Genomic DNA, 25918 nt, shown 5'->3' with positions numbered 1-25918 from the left:
CCACAGTCTAAAGGGAAACTCTCCACTGACCTCTCAAAAGGGAACAGAATTGCCAGGCATAAACCTGGGACTGGCTGTTCCTACTTTTCAGGGGAGGAGTCTAAATCAGCCCACCAACCACTCAAGATTGCTTGGTCTCCTAGGGATCTCTCACTGGAGAAAGCAGAAGACACAACAAGATCATTCAGTGTCCTTACAGTGAATGGCACCAACATCTCTTTGTGACTTTGTGCATGTGTGCAGCAAGGCTCTGGCAGTCACCAGGCCTCATTTCGGGACATGAGGGCTTTGTCAGATCAACTCCTGTCTCCTGCAGCCCCTTGGAACTGTCCCAGGTCCTGAATCTCACTTAAAACCAGCTGTGTTGCTCTGAAACCTACTCCCTGCTACCACATCTGCTCCCTACTCCCTGCTACCAACAGGCAGCTCTGTATTCTAGGTGGATTTCTCAGACCTTGCCTGTCACCCTTAGGGCTCTCAGCCCAGGCAACAAGGCAGACTTTTATCAACATCAACTTCCTATCCTTCAAAACACTGTTACCAGGAGAGAAACACAAACATGCAAAAAGAAGGCTCACAAGCTATGATTTTCTGATCCGATTAGAGCTCTGCCTTGGGCCCCAATATGTACCTTCAGCAGCAGTATCTGGCAGGGATCTCCTATACCACAAGAAATACTGTAATTCATTAGAATAATTTCTAGCTAATGAAGAGATGACAGCAAAGTCTATTCAAAGCTAAGTAATGAACCTATTAACCAAAGAAATTAATTCCATGACACATAATAGCTTTCAAACCAATAGGAAGGAAGATGTTATTCACAGTGCAAAACATGAGTTTTCTTGGAAGTTTTTACAGATTAGTCTCTGGCCCACCCATTTTCCCATCATAGTACAGCGGGCTTGCTGGATTATCAGGGTTTGGTGATAAAAAAAATAATAATTGGTCTTTCCTGCCACAGAGATATACAAATACAAATTAGACACAGACAACCAGTTTTTATTGCCATGTAGAAGTTATTGTGCAGTCCCTGCTTGGTGAGACCCATATGGAACAAGGTCTAATAATTAGTTGGCTTCATAGCTACTAAGTTTTCAACATATCGGATTTTTGGCAAGATCCAAAATAAAAATGCAATGGCTGCAAGGACCATTCATGTGGCCCAGTACCAGGGAGATCCCACTGCATATTGAAAACAGAAGAGTCACTCCATGGAGAACACCCAATTCTACTAGCATAATTTTGGGTAGAAACACCACATTGGCGTAAATGCTGTGGTAAGGGGAAAAGGCTTTAAAATTGAAGAAAGTCGATAGAAATGCCGCATTGTCATAAATCGTCAGTTAGAGGGGGGCATCATGCATTTTTTTTGGTTGTGTTGAACACTTACAATTTTACTGCAGCTAAACATTGCACTGTAAATCAGTGGTAAACCATATCCTCATCAGTCTTAACACAATGAAAGGAAATTAAGACATAAATGCTGAACTTAATTTTTTGTATTTTAATGCATCACATTGCAAAAGTAATTTCCCATTACACTTCATAGGAAACCTTTTATTTATTTTTAAGCACATCACTTTATAGACTTCAAATTGCACTCCAAAGAAAACATTGGTTGCTTTTTTGCACATCACATTTCAAAAATTATAAACTTTAAATTGCACTTCAAAAGAAACCTTCCAAGTCCAAATTATCGCTCTCCGAAATAAAAAGGTTTAACAAGGTCTCAACTAATTTTTCAGGATATTCTGCATCCTCGTCATTTTTGTCCTCTTGTAAAATGTTAGTTGCATTGCTTTCAACATTTTTAGATGGTATAATTCCAGCTTCTGTGAAACCAAAAATCACGGAAGAGGTTTTAACAGCTTCCCATGCTTCCGAAACCCATTTTGCAATCTCGCCATAGGTTGCTTTGCCCATTTTCCCACCCCTTGTGAATAGATGCAGGCCGTTCCTCATTCAGTTCTCCCAACACTTTCGCATTTCACATTTAAATGCCTTTCTCACGTATAGGTCTACGGGCTGCAAGAGTTTGGTCAAAACACCAGGAGTCACAGCTAGCGGTAGTTGATACCTTTTTGCATTCATTTAAAACTGAATCCAGAAAGTGTGTATGCATCAAGTCCATTATTAAAATGCCACGTGGTTGGAAAAAAGCTCCTTTTCTTTTCCTCCAAATTTCATTAAGTCATGTCATCGCACATCCACCCTTTCTCATTAGTATGAACAACAACATCCAAAGGAAAATTGCCTTTTGGGACAGATTTCCATTTAAGAATTAGAATTGGTTTCAGTTTGTCGCCATTTGCAGCGCAGGCTAATATGCATGTGAAAGATGTCTTCATTTCCGGTTGTCACTATGGAAACGGTTTTTTCTCTTTTTTCATTCACAGTCCTCTTCAGGGGACAGTCAAACGTCAGTGGAACTTCATCCATAATTATGATCTGAGACTGCACAAATGTTTCCCGCTCAACGGCGTTTGCAACAAACTTTAAACACACTGATTCCCCACCCCACCAGTCCTTCGGCAGCTGCTGTCCCATTGTTGTTTTAGTGTGCACAGATAAATTCTTTCGCCTCATAAATCTATAGCACCAACACGGGCTACCTTTAAAGTCAGTTATTCCCATTTGTTCTGCCATTAATTTTGCTTGTAGGTGGATTTTCACAGTAGAGACTGGCAGTCCTTTTGCTCTCTGCTCTTTAATCCACTCCTCGGGGTTATTCTCCAAATCAGGCCAGGCTGCAACACCACTTCTCCTTATATGTTTTGATTTCGGCATACTTGCCGGGTTGTCTTTTCCCCATTTCCACCTAAAAATGCAGCATTCATCCACTTCAAATCCACAGGCTGCAGCTCTATTTCTGATCTGTTCTGCTCTTAGCACAACTCTCAGCTTGAAACTAGTAGCGTAGCTCTTATGCTGTTTGGGCGCCATTTCCCCCCACAAAATCCATGGAAGAAATCCCGCCCAGAAATCTCACATAAATGCCACATCGGCAGAAGCACTTTTCCAGCTTCCCCCCAAATTCGCACATAAACGCCACGGCCGGCGATAAACAGCTTTTTAAAATGTACCCACCGCAGCATTTCTACCCAAAATTATGGGAGTTTGGACCCAACCCTTACTCTCTGATTTTCAAATTCTTAGGATGGGAGTTGGAAAGCACAAAGCTGGACTACAACTCCCATAATCCCTACTGACCAATGAGGCTGGAGGTGATGGTTGCTGTTGTTCAAAAACAGTTGGAGGCCCAGAGTTGTGTAGCCCTGCCACAGTCAATTAATAAGCATGCCCACTTTTCCTTTCAAAGACATTGCATGAATTCTTGGCTTTAATGTCATCAACTTATTCAATGACCGATTAAGGCACATAGGTACTGTACATTCCCAACCAGCTACCGGCTGCATGCCACACACCTTCCTTTGCCTGCACCCAGACATTCACCAAACTAATCATGCAACAGGACAAAAGAGAAGACTTCTTTCCCTCGTCATCCCACTCCTGAAATTTGTCACCATTGTACAGGCACGTATAGTGACCAGCCTCCCCACCCCACTAGAGTTAATAGGAAATGAACCCCTGTTCTTGCCTGACAGGCTGGCAACCCCCAGGGCTGACCAATAGATCCACCAGGTGGGTGGGACATGAGAGCTTCTGGGGGAATGCTGGGAACAAGAAGAAGGGAGTGAAGAGGGACAGTGACCAGCATGGTGGCTGCCCCCGCATGGGTGAATCTGCAAGAGAATCTCTGAGGGTCAGAGATTTGCAGGGACTTGATATGGCCAGGATTGTTGGTGAGTTTTCAAGGGGGAATGAAGCCCAGGCTTTTCAGGCTTCAGAATCTAGCATAGGGGAAAGTATGTTTAGTCAGACTTGGTGTTAGGAGTTATATTTATTTTCTGTGTGCTTTGCATTCCTAAATATCTGTTCCTTGTAACTGTTCAAGTTACTTACATAACTATTCAATCCTTGAATAGGTGCAAAATCTTGTAACTGGTTCCTTGTAACCAGTTCAAGAGTACTGGGCGCTTTGAGATCCAGGTGCTTTGAAACATTCTGTAATCCAAGCTAAGCGTTTTAAAGTGCAACCTAAAAGTTAAAAGCCTCAGATGAACCATTCTGTAGTAACTGAATAAAAGCCCCCCGCTTCTCTTTCTTTTCTTTCAAGCCTTCCAGAGATGGTTATTAACTCAGAAAGGAGCGGGGTGGACAGAGGGGAGTCTCTAGTGCAAACACGTCTTCAAAAGAGCTTAGCCAGCTATCATTAGCTCCATGTGCAGGCAAACGCTTGGGGAGCAGATTTTTATATTTGCCCAATAGCCAGTTCAAGAGAGACCCTGGACTAAAGCACTCTAGTCTAGCGGTCTAATCTCTGAAAGTTTAGAACGCTTGGTGGCAGCAATTGAGACTACCAGAACCTCTGCTTTACCAGAGACTTTTTCTGTACCTTTTTGGTTTTGAAAGTTAAAGATTAGATCCCCAGTCAGCTCACAGGTGGAGGTGATTCACCGATAGAGCCTTCCCTAGTGAGGACTGCTGATGACTGGCCAGAACCAGCCAACCAGGTAGTCATCTACCTGGTTACTAGCTGGGGATCATTACAACTTGTATGTAGGGAAGAAAGCATCCCAGGCACCTCAGAATTAGAAACTCTCCCTGCCCTACCTACATGCATTCCTTGTGTTGGGAAGGCTGCTATTTAAAATGCTGCTCGACTGGAATGTGGCTGCAATTGTCTTGTCTTGTAATAAAAGGAATCTCGGTGCAATGGCACACTCCGGCCATCAAATTACATCTCAAGGCCAAACTACATATTTGGTCGGAGTTCCTTGACTGAAAACTACCCTAAAAAGCAGTTGTGGGGGAGACCAATTTGGATCAGGGCCGTAGTGCAGAGGAAAGCCTAATCTTTCATCCCGCTATCTTGTGACCCCAATCAAAACCGCCCCCTTGAAGCTGCTATTAGCTGTCAAGGGGGAAAAAACGTACAGGTAGCAACTGTGCCTATAAGGTTTGTCTTCTGTAGCTCTTGGGAGCTTTGTGTGAGGTGTGTGTGTGGGGGGGGGGGCATTAAATTGGGAAATTGCATAGGACAAGGAGTTAGATCCTTCACTCCCAGCCCTTTTTAGGATCCCAATCTAGATTGGGCTCTCTGGAAGCTTTTTGAGATTAGCATTCACCAGGGTGTTTTTCATCAAGGAACTCCAACTGAATGCTTATTTTGGGCCTTAGCTTGGCTTTAGCCCCACGTAATAGTCAGATGCAGCATGACAGTTACTCCAGCCCCAGGTTTAAGGATCCCCCCCCCTTTAGCGGTGTGTAATCCCCCCCGCCTTTTCTTTATTAAAAAGTAACTCCTTATATAAAAATATATGATAAACTGCCATTTTCTCCTTGCTAAGAAAAACATATGACTGCCATCTTGTGGCCAAGTATTCACATGCAAGCCAACTGGGAGGAGAGCTGGTCTTGTGGTTGCAAGCATGAATTGTCCCCTTTGCTAAGCAGGGTCTAAGCACGTGGGAGATCACGTGAGTGAATACTGTAAGATATTCCCCTTAGGGGAGGGAGCCGCTCTGGGAAGAGCTCCTGATGCTTGCATGCAGAAGGTTCCAAGTTCCCTCCCTGGCATCTCCAAGAGAGGGCTGAGAGAGACTCCTGCCTGCAACCTGGGAGAAGCTGCTGCCAGACTGTGTAGACAATACTGAGCTAGATAGACCAATGGTCTGACTCAGTAGATGACAGCTTCCTATGTTCCTATGGCTTCAAGGACTATTTCACACAATATGCAGGAGCAAAGTGAGTTTACCAACAAGTGTATACTTAGGGAAAATATGAGAATCTTTAAAAAAAAAATTCTCACATTCATGATACTATGACTGATAAAATGTGTGTTTTCAAACACACAATAGAAAATTTTACTTAAACATCTACAATATAGCTGTAGCAAAACAGACCTACGTTAGTACATCAGGCTCAACCTGACGTTTCTCTCAGTGTCTATACCATTCTGTGCCAATAACCTGCAACACTGAATTAAAGCTTAATGTACAAGTAGATACAAGATACTCAAAGCAGACATCACGAATGTCCAGATAGCCCTGACATGGCATTCACTCATCCCCAGGACGGGAACGTAGTCAGCGTTGATGCTCGGTGCGGCTTCCGAGAAGCAGCTGACTGTTCCTCCCCCACCCAGAGCAAACCAGATTGCCCTATGCATCGGGGAAACACGACAATGACGACAGGTAGCCAACGGGGGCAGAGAGGATGGGAAAGTCGGGCAGGGTGGGGAAGGGAATCGGGCAGCACAGGATGATTTAAGAAAGGCATGGGGGGGAGGGACCAGAGCAAAGAGGAATTAGTTGTCCGGCCAATATAGCAGTCTTTAAGAATGGTCAGGCTGGTGATGAGAGTAGTGTGGTGTGTCCAGGAGGGTTGTAGTTCTTTAGAGAGAGACCAACCCCATGAGCACTGTTAGCAGGAGGAAGAAGCCGGTGAATCACACCATCCCGTCTCTGAGGCCTGACCCCAGCGGGAGGCAAGCGTAAGGTGGCCCAGGAGGGAGATTCTCAGCTGACATATATTACAAGATCAAGCATTGTTTATTCATTCCAGACCTTACATCATTTGGGATTCTGGATCCCACAATATTTCATTAACTCACATTACTTGACTAAACTTCAGGATCTCGTTCCCTGCTGCCTGAACCTACTGGCAGCCCTGCTGGGAAAGGGAAGAATTAGGTACTACCTGCTGTGTTCTCACATTCCATCCCACTTAACTGACTTCACCCTTTGGCCATTTCTTGCCTTGGAGACCTGTGATTGACCATTCACACAATACACGGCTCAACAGCATGGCCGCATAGAGAATGCGTGACACAGGATGTTCAGCCAGCCAGTTTTAACTGACCACCTGCATAAGATAAAATGTCACCTCAACACAGACCAGCTCTGGATATCTGAGAGACTGTAAAGTAGGCCTGCAGGCTGGCCCCCAGGAAGGGATATCCTGTAACAACATCAGGAAGCATGAAGGGCTCTTGGACTGTCCTGCTAATGACCAGCAGTGGCTCAGTGCAGTTGGCCGCTTGAAACAAGATGCCCCCCTGTCTCTGGGCTGGAGCCTACTGACACCATCCCTCTTGCCCTGGCCTTGCCCTGCAACTCCAACTCTCTGTCACCTCACCTTCATTAATATATTTAATAATTGATCTTATTGTAATAATTAATGCACTGAAAATTGACCTTGGCCCCTCACATCAAGTCATGGTTGGTTCTGGCCCATGGGGCATTTGAGTTGTGAACCCTCTCTAAGAACATGAGAACAGAAGATAGGCTCAAGGCCTATCTGGCCCAGCTTCCTGTTTCACGCAGTGGCCCACCAGATGCCTCTGAGAAGCCCACAAGCAAGAGTGGAGGGCATGCCCTCTCTCCTACTGTTGCTCCCTTGAAACTGGTATTTACAGGCATCTTGCCTCAGAGGCTGGAGGTGGCCAATAACTCTGAGACTATAGTAGCCACTGATAGACCTATCCTCCAGGAATTTGTTTAAGCCTCTTTTAAAGCCATCCAGGCTAGTGGCCATCACCACATCCCATGGCAGAGAATTCCATAGATTAATTGTGAAAAAAGCACTTCCTTTGGTCCTAAATTTCCTGGCCTGCAGTTTCATGGGATGATCCCTGGTTCTAGTGTTGTGAGAGAGGGAGAAAAATGTATCTCTGCCCACGCTCTCTACTCCATGCATAATTTTATACACTGCTATCACGTCTCCCGATAGTCACCTCTTTCCCAAACTAAAAAGTCCCAGATAATATAGCCTTTTCTCATAAGGAAGGTGCTTCAGGCCCCGATCATCCTGGTTGCCCTCTTCTGCACCTTTTCCAGTTCTACAGTGTCCTTCTTAAGATGCAGTGACCAGAACTGTATCCAATACTCCAAATATGGCCACACTATAGATTTGTATAACAGCATTATAATATTAGTATTTTTATTTTCAGTCCCCTTCCCAATGATCTCTAGCATGGAACTGGCCTTCTTCACAGCTGCCGCACACAGTCGACACTTTCAATGAGCTGTTGTCCATGACCCCAAAATCTCTCTCACCAACAGCTCAGATCCCATCAGTGTATTTGTCAAATTGGACTTTTTCATTTATTTTTATTGGGCAAAGTATCAATATTTACCCGAATATGCTGCAAAGGAACAAATTACCTTGCTGTTGGGTGATGTCGGATTTGGTTCTCACGCGGATTACTCTGGCCGCCCTTGGTTCTGCCTGCACAGGTCCTTCAGGCTTCCCCTGTATGTCAGGCATTAAGCATCATATTACCATTCTGGCATCTGGTTTAATGAGCGCCAGGGATGTGTTTCTGGACTAAGCAGTGCTTCTGGTGTGCAGGAGAGCGCTACAAAGCATGTGTGCTCATGTGCAAAATTACAAGGCTGCCTGGGCAGCACTGCAAGCCCACAGCAGTGGTGGTGGGGTGGTGGTTAGCACCATCCACATTAGATTATCAGTCAGCCGGGTGCTCACCACGCCTGGGACGAAGGATGCACTTTTTCCGCTGGCCAGCTGTGACAGCAGTAAGACTCCCTTCTTCCTCAGGCCCGCCTGGGGAGCTGCAGGTGACGACAAATCCAATGCATGGGGGGGGGGGGGCGGCAGTGGTCCAGGCAGGTCCCAATGTCCAGGGGCAAGCCACTGCACCACTGGATAGTGTGGGGCCTTTGGACAGTTCCGTGTCAGGCCGAAATGCTGCGGGCCTGTGCCTGCAGATGGGGTCGATGGAACTGGAAGTGGGGAGACAGGGGCAGGACTTCTGTGGGAGGGACTGCCTTGCCCAGTCTGCTCAGGGCTATTTAGGGAGGACGGCTAGTGATGAAGGTGGCTCCTCTAGACACAATGGGGAAAGGTTGAAGTCCTCTGGGGAGAGGATCAACAATGTAGCTTGCCTAGCTGGAGGAGGAGCATGGGTGCCAGAAATCCCCTCCCCAGCAGACTCTGAGAACTTGGGGGAACCCCCACCCCAAAAGGAGACCTGACAAAAAAGCAGTCCCACAAGAGTTGAAATCCTGGGGTATCAATAATTTTATATCAGTACACATCTTTATCTAAACCACTTTGTGAATACCTACTGAAAAGCAGGGTACAGATGGTGTAAATAGGCAATGGGGAGACTAATAAGAATTAATTACATTCGGTTTGAATTCAGTTTCAACCTACACACCCTCACCCACCTAATAATGGCTGACAAACACTTGCTTATAGTTGAAATCTACTTCTCAATCAGATCTGAAGGGAAAAAACACACTTATGCTACTTCATTCCAATCTCCAGATGATATTTCCCAGCAATTTCAGGTGTGAAACAACAGCAGAGACGGTGGGAAGACAGAATAAAGCTGTGCATACCACCTGCATGACTCACTCAATAGGAAGGTATGCAGTCAGCAAGAGGGTGAACCTCCCACCAAATCCTGCAAACAGTACAGCAGGATGTGGTAATCTAAGGGAGAGAAGGCTTCTGAATTCAGTGTGTATGCATCCACAGAGGATCACTACTACAAGGATCAACAGGTTCTTTCAGTGTCCATTCGTTTCAGAAGGTATACTATCAACACACTGAACGTCTGTGTGTGTGTGTGTGTGTGTGTGTGTGTGTGTGTGTGTGTGTGTGTGTGGTATTTACATGCTAATACATATATCTACAGAAGATACTTGTGCACGTTACCTGGGATGTGTCATCCAAGTGAGGTGCCAACCGGCCACCTAGATGTGCTGTTGGAGGAGCCGGTTGATCCAGTTCAGCTATGCTCATTGGCCCATGGGTAATGTCGGTACCTCTGGGTACTTCTCCTGGGAGATTAAAAACCATGCGTAAAGCAGGCAGCAAAACTATATTTAAAGCACAAAGCATGCTCCAAAACAACTCTAATGGATTAAAGCAGAACTGATCACCTCCTATGGACTCAGGATTACTTGGCTGCAAGTGTGCTATTTATTTTTATTTATTTATTTATTTATTGTTGCATTTATATACCGCCTTTCGTTAAAAGACAACCCCAAGGCGGTTTACAAAAGTTAAAACATACAATTAAAAGACAATAAAAACACCAACCTAAAAAAATATAAAAACATATAAAATACAAGCATAAAAACAATACAACAGGACTCATTGACAGGCTACTTGGACTCGTTGGCAGGCTATTCTCAAAAAAAGCAAGCGGTTCTCTTGTCTAATCATCATACTTTGAGCACGACATCCATGTCAACAAAGTACAGTGATAATTCTTTGTATTTATTCGCATGTGTACTGGTAATTTTTCTGGAACAACTGTGGTGGGGAATTTTGCCAGGAGAAAGCTTTGAAATCGAGAATCCTGAGCTAGTTTCTCACTGGCATCAATTAAGGTTTAGCCACAAATCTCTTAATATCACCCTTTAAAAATTTTTGTTCACTGGAAGGAAGAAAACCACAATGAACGTTTCAAAGAGGACGGGGCAAAATTGGGTCAGTCTCTTACTGTGGATCAGAGCATTATCTTCGCCTTAACTGCACTTCATGTTGGTGACAACAAGGTTCTCCTCTTTGAGTAGCATTCTTAACCAGGGTTTGAACCTGGTTAAGAATGGCAGTTAATCAAGGAATCCAGCTAGCTTTAACTTTGGTTAATGTTGATAACATATTGCAGTGATCTTCACTATTTCTCAAAACGGGGGCCACTTTGGCAAAAACCTTGATGGGAGAGCTATTTCCCACTGTGCTGACTTCCCCACAGTACTGCACTTTTCTCAGTGCTGGGAGGAGCTTTAAGAGAGATGCAGCCCACTCTTAAGAGGGAAGGCCCACCTTCCAAGATGGGACAGGGGCTCAAGAGGGCTCACACCCAACCCACCGCCCAGTGAGAATGGTTGCCTCCACATTGTGCCAGGGGACTGGGCGGAGTGTTTAGCTTTGGCTGAACCTTCGCACAGGCCCAGTAAATCATTCATCAGGGAGCTGATGGGACCACCACTGGCCCCTGCACCTTACAATGAAGCCTCATCAAAATAAAGTGGGAGGGGATAATTGATGCTAGGGACAGGAGGGGACCCCGTGAAAATCATAATCCCATGGCTAAGACATTGGCCCCACTGCCTCAGCACTGGTCCAGACTACAGTAAAACACACGACACCTGATCTGACCAAAAGGTCAAGGCCCGAGAAGCAATGGCCCAGATTAACTGGTGGACTGCTACATTTTTTGTTTTAGAAAGACATTAATCGTGCTCAGAGCCTTTAAAGAATTCAAGCATGTGCATTTATGAGCTTCAGCTTCCAAAATGATGCAAGTTTGTTTCTAAAACAAAGGCATCTTGTTTTCTTATATGAACAAACAGAAAACCAGTGGAAATCCATTAAAAACAGAGTAATTTGCTACCAAGTCCATGACACATTTGCAGTCTCCGTGAAAGGAACAGCTTCATAACTGCAGCATGGAGCTGACCGCACTTCAGCTCAGAGCTGAATTTCTACTGCTAAGAATACATTGATTTTTATTGGAAACGTTGATAGCGCCACCATTACTGCTTGGTGAGTCAAGCAGACATGACGAGCTCATAAACTCTTGGAACACTCTCTCTGAATTTATGACATGCAAATAAAAGCAGCTCACAAGCCTAAAGACATGTTAAGATCCACAACCCTTGGTATGCTGCACCATATCAGTTAACATGTGAATTATTTATTTTCTTATATCCAAGCTGAATGCCAACTTTTAAATAATAAAATTAACTTCAATATCCATTTCTTCAATGCACACACAGGGTCAGACTCTGGAAATATGCCATCTTTTATAACCAGGTGATGTAATGGGCTATTTAATTGTTCAACTTCTGGGTTCTAATGAAAGCAACAAGACTGAAATAAAATATAGCACTTAACCTTAACTGTTGACAGATTGATGCATAACCTCATGCAGTATATTATATATGTATATATAATATATATATATATTTTTTAAAAAAAGGACTTAGCATGAAAAGTGGCAACTATTCAAAAAGTAATTATCAAGAATTTCAGAGGGGTTTTTGGAAAAGACTATTGAATGTGCTGTTCTAACCGTACTGCCTTTGGCTGTTCTGAAACAAGAGCCTTGCTTTCTACAAAAGAAGCCCAAGTTTTCCAATCAGGTTGTTTCCTGGAAGTGGCATAAACACACCAAGGAGACTTATACCAAGAGTTAGACCATCAGGCTCAGCACTGCACACTCTTGCGGGCAGAGGTCGCCGGGAGGGGATTTCCCCACCCCTGGAATGGTCAGGGATCGGACCTGGGACCTTCTGCATGCAAAGCCTGTGCTCTGCAACGGAGCTATGGATCCTCCCTTCAGCTTCAGTGCAGTTTGCAATAGTAATTCAAGAGCCAAATCTTCCAGGCCAGCAGGTTGTAAGAGTAAGGAGAGAAGTTATGGTACTGCATTTATGCCATTTGATGCCCCTGGCAATGGAGCACGTGCAGGGCAGAGTGGGCATCAGGAGGAGCTAGTCAGTTTACCCGCGAGGTCCCTGCGCAGGCACAGAACCCATTCCTTATGAATGCAGTGGATCACGATCCAGATCTGCCAATTCCAGACAAGCTCCATAGCAAATATGTGAACTGACTGGCCAGTCCGTTTGACTGAACCGGTTCAGGTGGCTAATACTTGTAAAAGGGAATCCGGTGAGGATTCCCCTATACAAGTACAGGGGTGGGGGACCCTGGCAATGTTAAGGGGTGGCTGGGTGGGGGCGGCGAGAGAGGTAGTAAGATGCTTACCTGGTTGGCGTGGCTGCCAGCGGTGCCACTCACCCTCCCTGGCACAGCCCCAAATGCATGTACTGCCTTGATTAGGAAGCCACCTGTGTGGTGGCGGAGTGGTACCAGCCTTCACACATGCGTGGCCCATGCATACAGCATCCGTGCATGTGCAGAGGCCTGAACTGTTCTGCAGCTGCGCAGGCGGCTTCATAAACAAGGCAGCGCACATGCCTGGGGCTGCGCCAGGGAGGGTGAGCGGCAGCACCAGCAGCCATGACGGCCTGTTCTGCTGCTGGAGCACATGGGAGGATATAACCCAGACAGGATGCTCTTGTCCACCAGCAGAGAATTAAACTTTTCATTCCTAGTTTAGAAGAAAATAGAGGCTGTCATTGCCTCCAGACGTGGAAGAATAATGAGCCAGATTTTGGTTTGAACAAACCAAGGTTTTCTGAATACAGACACAATGACAATGTGGCTTATTCTAAACCAGGACTGGAGGCTGTAACTCTCCTCTGTTTCTTGCACAAAGGGGACTGCATAAGCCCAATATAGTTTTTGTCTGAACCTGTCCACAGAGTAAACAATTATTTGTACTCTACGCCAAAGACAGAAAAAGTATTGACGCTTTTGAACTTTGGTGCTGGAGAAGACTTTTGAGGATACCATGGACAGCCAGGAAAACAAACAAATGGATCATAGAACAAATCAATCCAGAATTTTCAGTCGAGGCACAAATGACCAGGCTCAAACTATCATACTTTGGACACATTATGTGAAAACCCAGCTCCCTTGAGAAGTCCATAATGCTGGGAAAAGTTGAAGGAAAGAGAAGGAGAGGACAACCAGCAGCAAGGTGGATGGACTCGATTACAACAGCAATGAATGCACCACTGAGAGACCTTAAAGGCCAAGTTGAAGACAGATCATCCTGGAGAGAATCTATCTGTGTGGTTGCTAAGAGTTGACACCAATTTAATGACATTTAATCAATCAATCAATCAATCAATCAATCAATCAATCAAAGACATCTGGACAGTTGTATATAATGAACACAAGAGACCACTCCACTACAATAGGAGGAAGCTTACAAAAGGAAAAAGGATAACAATGTACAGCTCCACAATCCACCAGGCTGAACTCACACATTTTGCTCCATTCCCTAAAAGAGAGCAAATTGGCACTGGATACACCCAGTAAATTCACTAATCTCCATGGAGTTATCTAGCCCCTTTTGAGTCCAGCTAGGGTTTCATTTGCCTCATCCTGTGGCAGCAGGTTCCACTGGCCTAGTGCAAATTGCTAAAAAGTGAATGGGGCTTTTTTGTCCTTGTTCAAAACTTCTATTAATCTTCTCATGTGAATCTCATACCATCTCATGCAATATGAAAAGCTAAGCAAACATTGAGAACTGGCAGTAGGGAACAATTTCAGCTGTACAGTGCTCTGTTAAAGGACACATCACAAGAAGAGTTTTTGTAAGCTTGCACCTGCAACTCTGTCCACTTGTCCCGGTGATGGTGGACGCCGTGGCTGCTGCTCAGAAATCTGAACAGTAGGCTGGCCCATATACGTAGAACGCCCCATCAGGATACTTTCAGCAGCTGTTGTCAGCCTTGGTCTTTGGCCCTCACTAAGCTCCCCAGCACTATCATCAGTGCCCTAGAGTAAAAAGGAGAAGAAAAGTGACTAAGGAAACGGACAGAAAAGAGACAATACTTCCTGCCTAGCTTGAGCCTTTGAGTGTACCTGGAGGCCAACCTGAACTGCACCTGCAACTCATCCACAGATCTGCCTCCTTCTAGGGCAGCAGCAATACAATGCACCGTGCAAGTGTGTGTGTTTGTGTGTGGGGGTGGGGGTGGTGTTTGAGTGGGGAGCAACATCCTTAATGCCAAACATGCTTCTGCTCCCAAAATGTGCCAACTGAGCTCTTCTCCTTTCCTTGCTGCTCTAGGCCCACACTAAAGGAGGAAAAGAGAAGCCCCCTTAACAGTAGTACAGAAGTTATGGACCCCTAAGGCCAAGGCTTGTAAAAGGAGAAGGGGGAAAGGGAGACGTAGCAGTGACAGAAGCTACAGCAGGGACTGTTGGAAGGAGAATGCGGCCAGGGAGAAAAACTGTAGATGGTTCAACTTCTTGGCCCAGGTTCAGTGGCATAGAGGTGTCAAGACTGGAGGGAAAATGCAGTGGGAAGTGGCAGAGCAACAAGCTACCTCCAGCTAGATGGTTGTCCTCCCCAGAATGACTTTAAATAAAGAGGAGACATCTTACACAGGGAGCAGAAGAGCCTTTATATTCGTATTTATTTTATTTGCAAACCATCCCATGAAGATGAAAGAATGGGATCAGCAGTGTTAGGGTGCTATCCATTTCCAGATGCAAAAATAGCACGCCATACCTCAGACTGGCAGATCTCTTCTTGGGAAGCGAGTGGTGCTTGGTTTAATTTTGAAAAGAGAGAGAGGACTGGGTCCCTGTGGTATCCTTTGTGGGGTCTCCGCACCACCTGCCCTTCACTGGGAGGATCATAATCCTAAACGCAGAAAAGCATGTGGTGGTGTTATTGTTGGTCATATTTTTCTGAAGCCTTAGGCTCTCTACGTGAGACAGTAGCTTAGCCAAAATGAATGGCAGGGCACTTTGTGACTTCTGCCTGCAAATCCCACCCTCCACCCCTGAGCTAAGGACACTACGAGGTCTGAGATGAATCAGTGGATGAGGAGAAGTTCATTTGAAGGGTGACGGCTGGAGTATTTATTTATTCAGCACATTTATATACCACCCCAAACTCATGACTCTGGGCAGTTTACAATAAAACACCACAGATTTTTTAAAAACACATTCAAACTATTTAAAACCATGATGATGAATTCTATATGTCTAATGAAAAGCCTGGATGAATACAAATGTCTTAACAGCCCCTTCAAAAGCTGAGAGAGATGGGGAGGCTCTTATTTCGGGAGGGAGTGCATTCCAAAGCCTCAGTACTCACAGAGGTGGTGACTGCGCCTACCATTAGGGTAGTCAGCCAGTGTTCCCTGTAACAGGAACTCCCAGATGCTGTGGGCTATAACTTCCAGCATGCTAGCCAGAGGCCACTGCAGGTGGGGATGCTGGGAGTTGTGGTCAACAACATCTGGGATGCCATATTATAGGGAACACTGATGTCAGAGCCCTCCCTCTTTCCTTACCACTGCTACCATTTCCAGCATCAGCAGCTGACACCTTCTTCTCCACACGACTCCTGCTGAAATCAACGTAACTCCCCTAACAGCAGCACTCTTTGGTAGCCTATTCACCCACAGGCAGATCCAGAAGAAATTGGAGAAGTTGGAACCTTGGGTTATTATTGAGGTCTACGGCTGGGTGCCCAACCTTTCTGTCCCAAGATCTGTGTACCTTTGTTGCCTTCCATCGCTTTTTGGCTGCAACTTCGGTTGTATGTATGTGATTTGTTTTTACATTTATATCCCACTCTTCCTCTGAGGAGTACAGAATGGTATATATGGTTATGTTAATCCTCACAACCACCTTGTGAGGTAGGTTAGATTGAGAGATAAGTGACTGGCCCCGAGCTACCTTGTGAGTTCCATGGTTGAACAGGGATTTGAACTCGGGTCTCCCCAGTCCTAGTCCAACAGTTTGACCACTATATCATCCGGGTTCTACAACCAGTCTCTTTCCCATTCTCAAAATCCCATTGCTTTCTCTCTGGAAACTGTACTACCTACAACTTCTTTTCTCTCTTGCCTCGTTGAAGGCTAGCACCCATGACGGCCACCCTCTCTTCACTGGCCAGGTTGGCCTTGATTTGATTTGCTTTTCTTTTTTTGGAGAACCAACATGTGCACTGGAAGACTGTTGGACCTAGATTGGGGAGACCGGACTAAAATCCCTGCTCTTCTGTGAAGTCCTGCTAGGGAATCACAGCTCAGTCAACCTCTCTAATCCTAACTCACCTCACAATGCGGTCGTGAGAATAAAATAGGGAAGGGAAGGGTATATTGCCCTGAGCTCCTTGGAGAAAAGGAGATGTGAAAAAGTTTTTTTTGTTTTTTTAAAAATGTGCATTATAGTGAATTCTATTACTGGGCCATTCAATTTTTTTAAAAAAATGTATACTGCCAAAAACACAAGTCTCTTGGAATTCAACTGGAATTTAATTGGAATGTTCCAACTGAATTGGAACATCCTGCTTAGGTACCTAGTTAAATGATTTCCTTACCATGTCATGGGCATCATGAAGAGTGCTAGTCAAACTGTCACTGAGATTAGGAAGAGACAGCCCTCCTTCTGCTAAAGCTAGAATGAAAAAAGGGTAAACACCATTGTGAATATATAGACGTACAAGTTAATTTTGCTTTTAAAAGAACAGAACTGGATGTTAACACCAGGGCTGCACCACTTTTTCACTTGCAAGCAATTGCAGGCTTTTGAGAGTGAAAGAGAAGGTCCCTTTAAGACCTCCAGCCTTTCATCTTCTCTGTATTTTTTCATACAAGTTCACAGCCATTGTCCTCCTGATCTGCTGATGCTTTGGCACCATTTTTTAAAAGCTAGAAATGGCGTCTTCATTTTCTTTTGTGTATGACTCCAGCGAATCAGGGATCACGTTTTGAACATGATGATGTCAAAGCACCACATAATCAAACAGATTTGGCTATGCAATGATGCCAGTGAGAATAAAGACAATCAATTGCTTTGCACTAACTCCTAATGAAGGAGAAGAGAGAAAATGTGCCCGCATTGCAAAGGCCAGCATGTTGTTTTGCCCCACGTAGCTTCTCTCCCCCCCCCCTGAAGTGGTACAGCCCAGAATTTTGCCACAGGAGTCTGCTTATATATAATTGGACAGCATTAAGCAGCCATCCAGGAAAAGTAGTTGCTGACCAATATTCTCTGCATCTTAAAAAGGTAATACTGGAGCTCTTGAACTTTTAGAGCAACACTCATCCTCTCACTCTTGCAACCTAGAGGTGGTTTGTTCATTTGTTTCCCCCACTAAAAGAATGATAGATGGCTGGAAACAATCTTACCTCTTGTAGCTAGCAGCTGCCCATAACTGTACAGAACTTCTCCTTCTGAAATTGGCCTGTCTACAGTCTCCGTTTCTGTAACAGTTAGACTGCTCTCCTCTGTCGATGGGCCCGAACTTGGGGTATGTACAGAAGGAGATGGAATCCTGGGTTCTTGAAGAAGCAGATTGTGGGGCTGAACCTGCTCAGGTGAAGTTGGCAGAACCAAGCTGTCTGGTTCTTCATGTTTAGCCACAGACATGATGCTAAAAATGATACAAATGTTTAAAAAACTGACAAATACTGCTAACATGTTTGTTTTTTGCCTATTAAGAAGAATGTTTCTTTCATTAAACCTGAAGCTCCATTAAGTTTTTATACAGTAAATGATCACAAATGACATTCCAATATTTGGGTGACATTGGAGTAAAAGCAATGAAGAGGAATAAGACTTTGTTTTAAAGGTAGCAGAATGTATGCCTGGCATTTGCTTTGTGGAAAATGCATTTTCTCTCAAGACCTGGCTAGATTTGGGCCACATTCAGCTTGACTCCGTCTGCCGCCTCTCTTCTTTGATACTGCCCCACCAACCCTATCTCCTTCCTTTCCACAGCCACTTCTCAGCCCTCCCCACATAATGATACCAGGGAAATCAGCTTCAACCCGGTTAAGCACAGCACACCTAGCTTTCTAACTGAAGTGCACTTTGTCATTCGCTACATCTCTTCGCTACAGTTGAAAGAACTGCAAGAGGAAGCCTGATAGATTAAAATGTTTATGCCCCAGCTTCCTGGGAGAAAGCATTCAAGGCAGCTTACAAAACAAAATGCATAACATTAATAATAATAAAACCACCAGATGTCACATTACGTGAGCCCAATGGCTTTATTAAGAAGCCAGCTCTTGGCAACAGCAAGGTCAACATGCAAATCTCTGTGCAAAAGGCATTCCAAACTTATTTATTTATCATATTTATATACCGCCTGATATGTATATCTCTAGGCAGTGCACACACATTTAAAACAGGACAAATGTAAGTCAGTAAAAACAATTAATACGATTTCACAGAATAAAGACATTTAAAAGGTTTAAAATTAATTTTAATTTTAAACTTGAGAAAACAGGTGTGTCTGAAGGGTCTTTTAAAAAGCAATCGGAGATGGAGATACTCTTATTTTGGCAGGGAGCGTATTCCAAAGCCCTGGGGCAGCCACAGAGAAGGCCTGGCCCTGAGTTGCCACCACTTGAGCCGGCAGCAACTAGACCTCCCCAGATGATTTCAAGAGGCAGGGTTCATGACAAAGGAGGTGTTCTCTTAAGTACCCTGGATCCAAGCCGCTAAGGGCTTTATAAGTAATAACCAGCACTTTGTATTTTACTTGGAAACATACTGGCAGAATAAACACAGGAGTGCAGTTGAGCATATGCTATCTCTCACCATCACTCACCACACCTCCAACGTCAGAGGCACCAGCAAAGGGTCTTTGGAGCGCCTAAGCCGATTTGCATGATATGAGAACAGGTCGCTCTTAAGCTGCCTTGTTCCAAAATCCAAATCGTTCTTCAAGATCAAGAAAAACACTTAGCTTAGAAATCAGTTGCGATGACTCACACAGCTCTTGGATGATAGCCGGCTTCTTCACTCTGTGGACTGGGCTTCTCTTCATCCAGAGGGAGCTCTGCATCCCCCCATGGGTCTAGAGGCACTTGTCTTGCCCTTGCTCCTCTGTCCAGGGCAAGCTCAGATGCAGGAGGGCTTGGTGTCCCTATTCTAGGGGGTGTTGCCACAGGGGTAGCCACGGGAGTGCAGACTGCATTCCTAGCGGCTGCCTCAGATCCTTCGTGCATTTTAAAGAGAAAGAAGAAAGGAATGCAAAGTCAAGCTATTTTGTCACGTCTGAGACTTGTATGTGTGTCTCTCTGCAAACAGGTTGACCACTATAGGGAGTAAAATTAAAGTTCAATAAAGAGCTAGAATCAGTCAAGACCAAACAATTGCCTGCCTGCAACTTCCAACACTGCTTGCTCAGAAGTTCTAAAAAACAGGCCTTCTTTCTTCAGGTACCCAAGGATGGGCTTTGTTACCATCATGTGGCTTAAGAGGAAGAGAAGGATTTACCTCTCTGACAACTAAATGGGCAACTTGTGGCAATTCTGGCTGGGCTTGTGTCCAGTCGGCTTGAAGTTCTTACATTTCAGCTCTCTTTCAAGTGACTTAATGCATAACCACCAATACCAAATTGCAAATACAGTCACTGAGTTGAACTGAGGAGGGACCCATCATGGCAAATATAAACGTAGTCTAGGTTCAATTTCTGGCATCAGCAGAAGGAGGACTGGGAAAGACCCCTGCTTGTGACCCTGGAGAGCCACTGCCAGAGAGCAGGAAAAAGTCAGTTTCCTAGACGGTTGGTTTGACTTTATGACAGTTTCATAAATACATGTCACACATACAGACTCCTGGTGGCTTATATCTATCAAGCCCTCCATCCAGTTTATTGGATTAAGAACTGCCTTTCAATCATAAAATCATCCAGGGGCCAACAGTAGACTGCAACAATACAATAACTATTTGGATAATAACAACGATATCAATAATAATAACAATAATAATGTAATTTAAAAGCATTTGTCAATCTAGTGCCATAGCAAAGCTACCCATCCAGGGACACCCCCCTCCCCCCGCCATTATGCCCCTCAACCTCTTTCTCGCTTGTGAGCCGAGGCAGCACAGGGCCCTCTAAGCCCCGTGCCCACTGAGGCTCTGGCAGAATTCTCCCCTTGGGGCACTTCAGCCTCTCCTTCCCGGCTGCATGTTTCCAGGCTGGCCCAGGGGAGTATGTACAAAGGAACTCCAACAGGGCCTCTGTTGCTGTTGATCCCGCGTGGGGGGAGGAGGTGGGAATCAGTGGTGGCGAGAGCAAAGAGCCCGCTGCCAGTGTCTTGGCTCACACAGGAGTGAGCCCGAGGACTGAGGCAGCATTGCTAGTCCCTCGGCCACTGCCACATTCAAAAGATGACTCCTGGGAGAATATTATTGGTTGGCTGCAGCTAGCCTGCAAACTCCTTTCTTCTAATCTCCCTTCTGCTCACTTGGCCAAACTTAAATGGGGGAGGGGGGGAATTAACCCCATCATAACCCATCCTTCTGACCAGACTGTGAACCTGAACCCACATGCAGTGGAGGAAGGAGAAAGGCTGGCTCCTGGGAGTAGGAATGTGCACTGGACCGGTCCGGGGCCACTGCAGAGGTCTCCGAACCGGTCCGGATTGGGGCCGGTCCAGAGGTCCAGGGTGGGGGCATGTAGCTTTAAGGGTGGGGGGGGGGTAGTACTCATCCCTCCCGCAGCTTTTCCCCCTCCGGTGCACGACTTTATAGCAAATATTTTGGGGCAGCAGCGTTCCTCCCTGCCGCCCCTGTCCCCGTCGTTGCTTGTCAAAAGCGGAAGTTGAGAGCACGGATGCGCCTGTCATGGCGCGCACACCCGTCGCTGCCGCAGCGCACACTCCGCACATGTCACATGCGCACGCAATGTGTGCAGCGCGCATGCATGGCGGCGACAGGCACGCACACGCTGCAACAGACGCATGTGTGCTCTCAACTTCCACTTTTGACGAGCAACGACGGGGGCAGGGGGGGTAGGGAGGAACGCTGCCGCCCCCAAATCTTTGCTATAAGGTCGTGCGCCAGAGGGGGGAAAGCCGCAGGAGGGGTGAGTACTACCCCCCCGCCCTTAAAGCTACATGCCCCCCCAGTGCCGGACCGCGCCTCTGTGGTTCCGTGCACATCCCTACCAGAGAGGGTGTGAGAGGTGCCTCCTAACCCACACCTGGGAGCCTTTCTTCAAAGAACCAGCCTACGAGTGGATGGATCACAGAACACCACCAGACCACAATTTGAGAGAACACAAACCCCAGGGAGGAGTCTGTCCACCAAAGAAGTTCTTTTTGGAAAAGAAAAATGCTGCATGCTTTGAAGAAAAGATGACAGGCATAAGTACGTGGCTTTTCTAACCAGGGATCCTGTTTTGATACCTGCTGCTAGCTGCTGTTCACCAATATCTCCAATTTCAGTAGTGGAGGGAGAGGATTCTGGAGTGTTTACTCGAGATAATGGTTCCAGAGGTGGAGGAGATGGAGGTGGTGTGGCCTGCGGGGTGGCCAGTGGAGTGGATAACACCGTTTCCTAGGAGCAAAAAAAACAAAGGAGTAAAACTGCTGGAACAATAATATTTATCTATTTATTGTTAAATTTGTATACCGCCTTTCATTAAAACAATCCCAAGGCGGTTTACAAAAATTAAAAACAAGACTATAAACATGACACAATTAAAATATTAAGCTAAAATATAAAACAAATCTGACTAAAAAGATTTAAAATACAAGCATAAAAACTGTACAAAATACAAAGAAGCAGCAGTAAAGAAGCTCAGGTGGAGGCGGTGGCCAGGGGTGCCTTTGCACGGCTTTGGCTAGTGTGCCAGCTGCATCCCTTTCTCGAGAAGGCAGATCTGGCCACAGTCACCCATGCCTTAATCATGTCACGGCTGGATTACTGTAACGTGCTCTATGTAGGGCTGCCCTTGAAGAATATCTGGAAACTGCAGCTAGTGCAAAACACGGCAGCTAGGGTTTTATCCAGAGCTGCCCGATGGGAGCACATCACACCCATCCTGAAAGAGCTGCACTGGCTGCCAGTTCGTTTCTGGGTCCAATTCGAGGTGCTGGTTTTGACGTTTAAAGCCCTTAACAGTTTGGGCCCGGGGTACCTGAGGGACTGCCTGCTCTCAAGGGTTGCTGCCCGCTTGACGAGGTCATCTGAGGGGGCTCTGCTCTGGGTGCCTACAATGAAGGAGGCTCGTCTGTCATGCACTCGGGACAGGGCCTTCTCTGTTGCTGCCCCCAGACGTTGGAATGCTCTCCCAGTGGCCATTCGCTCCTCAGACTCCATCACAGTTTTTAGAAAGCATCTTAAATTTTGGCTTTTTACTCAGGCGTTTACATGACTGTTTCTACTGCTGCTTCTATATGTTTTTACTCATTTATAGTTTTATGCTTGTATTTTATAGTTTTTAAATTAGATTTGTTTTATATTTTTAGCTTAATATTTTAATTGTCTTTTTTTGTAAACTGCCTTGGGGTTGTTTTTAATGAAAGGCGGTATATAAATTCAACAATAAATAAATAAATAAATAAAGTAAAGTGAAGTAAAGTAAAGTAAATCATATAAAAGCCTGGGTAAAAAGCCAAGATTTAACACGCTTTCTAAAAACTGTGATGGAGACCGAGGAGTGAATAGCCACCAGAAGAGCATTCCAGAATCTGGGGGAAACAACAGAGAAGGCCCTGTCCCACGTGCACGGCAACCAAGCCTCCCTCATTGTCAGCACCCAGAGCAGAGCCCCCTCAGATGACCTCGTCAAGTGGGCAGCAACCCTTGGGAGCAGGCAGTCCCTCAGGTATCCTGGGCCAAAATTGTTAAGGGCTTTAAAGGTCAAGCTAAATAATAGAAAGCATTCCCCCTCTGTTATTCACCCTTCAGGCTGGATTGGGAGAGGCTGCCACCTATCCAAGAAGCAAAAAAACCAGTCTCCTTGCGTAGCATTTTTGATTCCCAGATGGGGGAATTCTTGCTAGGAATAAGGACTTGATTTGGGAGGGGGGCTTACTCAAAACTGGGTGAGAATTCAAAGCCAACAAACTGAAATGTCCTCTCTGACTGGATGCTCACAAGTTGGGAGCTATTCTGCTGACTGGCTCAACAGCAAGTCAGCCCAACAACTGTTCACTGTGCTTTCTAATGCTGTAAGAAAGAAGCAAAGAAAACTACAGGGAAAGTTCACTGAGGTCTAGATCTCGATCTAGTCTCTCAGCAAAAATCCAGAACTTGAGATCGTAAAACTGTTCCTAAATTGTGCCTACTGCAGGTAGGAGAATGCATAGCTCAAAGCTCCTGTACATGAAGATGATTCACTCCACACAGAAGGGCAGATATCAGGAAGAAGGATTCTAGCCTAGCCACCCAGATCGGAGCATTGGTCTTAACTTACCGTGAAGGCTCCTTCTTGATGCTGGAGCCGACGACATCTCTCATTGGGTTATCCTTTCCACATGCTCCCAGGCAGGACTAATGAAAATCTGTTACTAGCCTTAAGAGCCTGGATGGATAATCCTGCCCATTTCTTTTAGACCAAAGTGCAAGTAGCACAGAACGAAGTAAATATAAAAAAGAGGTAACATATAACCTATATATAAAAATACATATCAGATGAAAACAGTGGAGAATACATAGATCCCACATATATGAGACTAATGCTCATAAACATCTTGGATTCCCATGGAGTAGGCTGGGACACCATCTGGGAGGGCCGAGATGTCCTCAGCTCCAGAATCAAGAAGGAGCCTTCACGGTAAGTGAAGACCAATGCCCCGTTCTCTGATGCCTGGAGCTGAGGACATCTCTCATTGGGACATACCAAAGCCATGGCCCAAATTACTCTGGGAGGGAGTGTCCCCGCCTACTCCAGCGGAAGAACCTGTTGTAGTACTCTGCGGCCAAAAGCCGCTTGTGATGAGGCAAACACATCGATCTTGTAGTGCTTTGTGAATGTCGATGGTGCCTTCCAGGTTGCAGCTCTGCATATCTCATGTACTGGAGCATTTATTGAAAAGGCAGCAGATGTGGCTGCTGCTCTAGTTGAATGTGCCAGAATGTGTTCTGGAGCTGGAAGATGTTGAGATTCGTATGCCAGTGAAATGCATGCACGTATCCATCTGGCAAGTGTCTGTGGGGATACTTGGCATCCCACTGAAGCTGGTAAGAAACTAACAAAGAGGGATTCCAACTTCCTAAAGCCCTCTGTGCGCCTCAAATACATCTTTAGGCATCTGCGAACATCTAGCTTATGCCATTCTCGTTCCCTTGGATGGACCAGTCTGGGACAGAAAGATGGTAGAATTATATCCTGAGAATGATGGTAGGCTGATGAGACCTTCGGCCTAATGAACGGATTTGGAATGAATTGAACAGAATCCATCAAGAATACGCATAGATCTTTGTGAGCAGACAGTGCATTCAGCTCTGATACTCTTCTTGCCGATGTTATCGCCACTAAGAACGCAGTATTGTAAGATAACACCCTTAAGGGAATGGACCTAATTGGTTCAAAGGGCGCAGTTTGCATAGCTTTCAGCACTGTGTGTAGGTTCTGCGATGGAAAGCGATGGACCACCATTGGAGATAACAGGGTTGCACCCCTAAGAAACCTTTTAATATGGGGATGATTTATCACCCTGGATTTAGAGAGGCTGCCTATAACCCCTGTCAGGGAGGCTGCATGTCTCTTTAAGGTATTTGCCTTGAGACCCTTATCTAATCCGTCCTGAAGAAAAGCAAGAAGATCTTTAACAGATGCTGCCCCACAAGGTATTGCATGGCTTGTTGAGCATCGTAGGAACACTTTCCACGTGTATTGATATATACGCTTGGTGGAATCTCTCGTGGATGCTAGCATAGTATGCAATACTTTGTTAGAATGACCAAATCTACTCAAGATGCCCCGCTCAGTCTCCAGGCAGCTAGCTGAAACCAACCTGGATCGTGGTGTTCGACTGGACCCTGATGGAGGAGGTCTGCTGACACTGGTAGAAGCCATGGTTCCTGAGTGGCCATGTGATATAGTTCTAGAAACCATGGCCTCCTGGGCCAGTAAGGCGCTATCAGGATGACCTGTGCCCTGAGGAGTCTGACCCAGCGAAGAAAGCAGGCTAGGAGTGGTATTGGTGGAAATGCATACAGCAGTTCCCGAGGCCTTTCCTCTGATAGGGCATCCACTCCCTCCGCTTGCGGACACGGAAACCGGGTGAAGAACCTGGGAAGTTGTCTGTTCAAGGTGGATGAGAAAAGGTCGACTACTGGGTGGCTGAACAGTTGTGTGACCCTCGTGAAGATCCTCCTGTTGAGCGCCCATTCTCCAAGTAGTAGTTGTTCCCGACTCAACCAGTTCGCAATGGAGTTCAGGTCCCCCTGGACATGGTGGGCCATCACTGATGGTAGATGAACTTCTGCCCATGACATTAACAGGGATGCTTCTGTTTGAAGAGAG

At 45.6% G+C, this 25918-nt stretch overlaps 1 protein-coding gene across 10 annotated transcripts in view; it reads right to left on the bottom strand.

Annotated features, from left to right (window-relative positions):
• The window catches only part of KIAA0586 (KIAA0586 ortholog), a 165248-nt gene that overhangs the window by 46150 nt on the left and 93180 nt on the right, over positions 1 to 25918 (bottom strand). For 9 of the 10 annotated variants that reach the window (XM_053248537.1, XM_053248533.1, XM_053248551.1 and 6 more), the window contains 8 exons: positions 21849 to 21999; positions 19426 to 19651; positions 17835 to 18079; positions 17024 to 17100; positions 15197 to 15331; positions 14286 to 14457; positions 9748 to 9872; positions 8229 to 8316 (listed from right to left, as the gene is read on the bottom strand). In XM_053248537.1, coding sequence (XP_053104512.1) covers positions 8229 to 8316; positions 9748 to 9872; positions 14286 to 14457; positions 15197 to 15331; positions 17024 to 17100; positions 17835 to 18079; positions 19426 to 19651; positions 21849 to 21999 — 1219 coding nt within the window. Of the gene's footprint in view, positions 1 to 8228; positions 8317 to 8550; positions 8637 to 9747; positions 9873 to 14285; positions 14458 to 15196; positions 15332 to 17023; positions 17101 to 17834; positions 18080 to 19425; positions 19652 to 21848; positions 22000 to 25918 lie in introns of all 10 variants that reach the window. The other variant, XR_008306756.1, reaches the window with a different exon arrangement.

This window comes from Hemicordylus capensis, chromosome 1 (genome assembly GCF_027244095.1).
Source record: "Hemicordylus capensis ecotype Gifberg chromosome 1, rHemCap1.1.pri, whole genome shotgun sequence".
Taxonomy (NCBI): domain Eukaryota; kingdom Metazoa; phylum Chordata; class Lepidosauria; order Squamata; family Cordylidae; genus Hemicordylus; species Hemicordylus capensis.
This window is presented reverse-complemented; position numbering and strand designations above follow the sequence as displayed.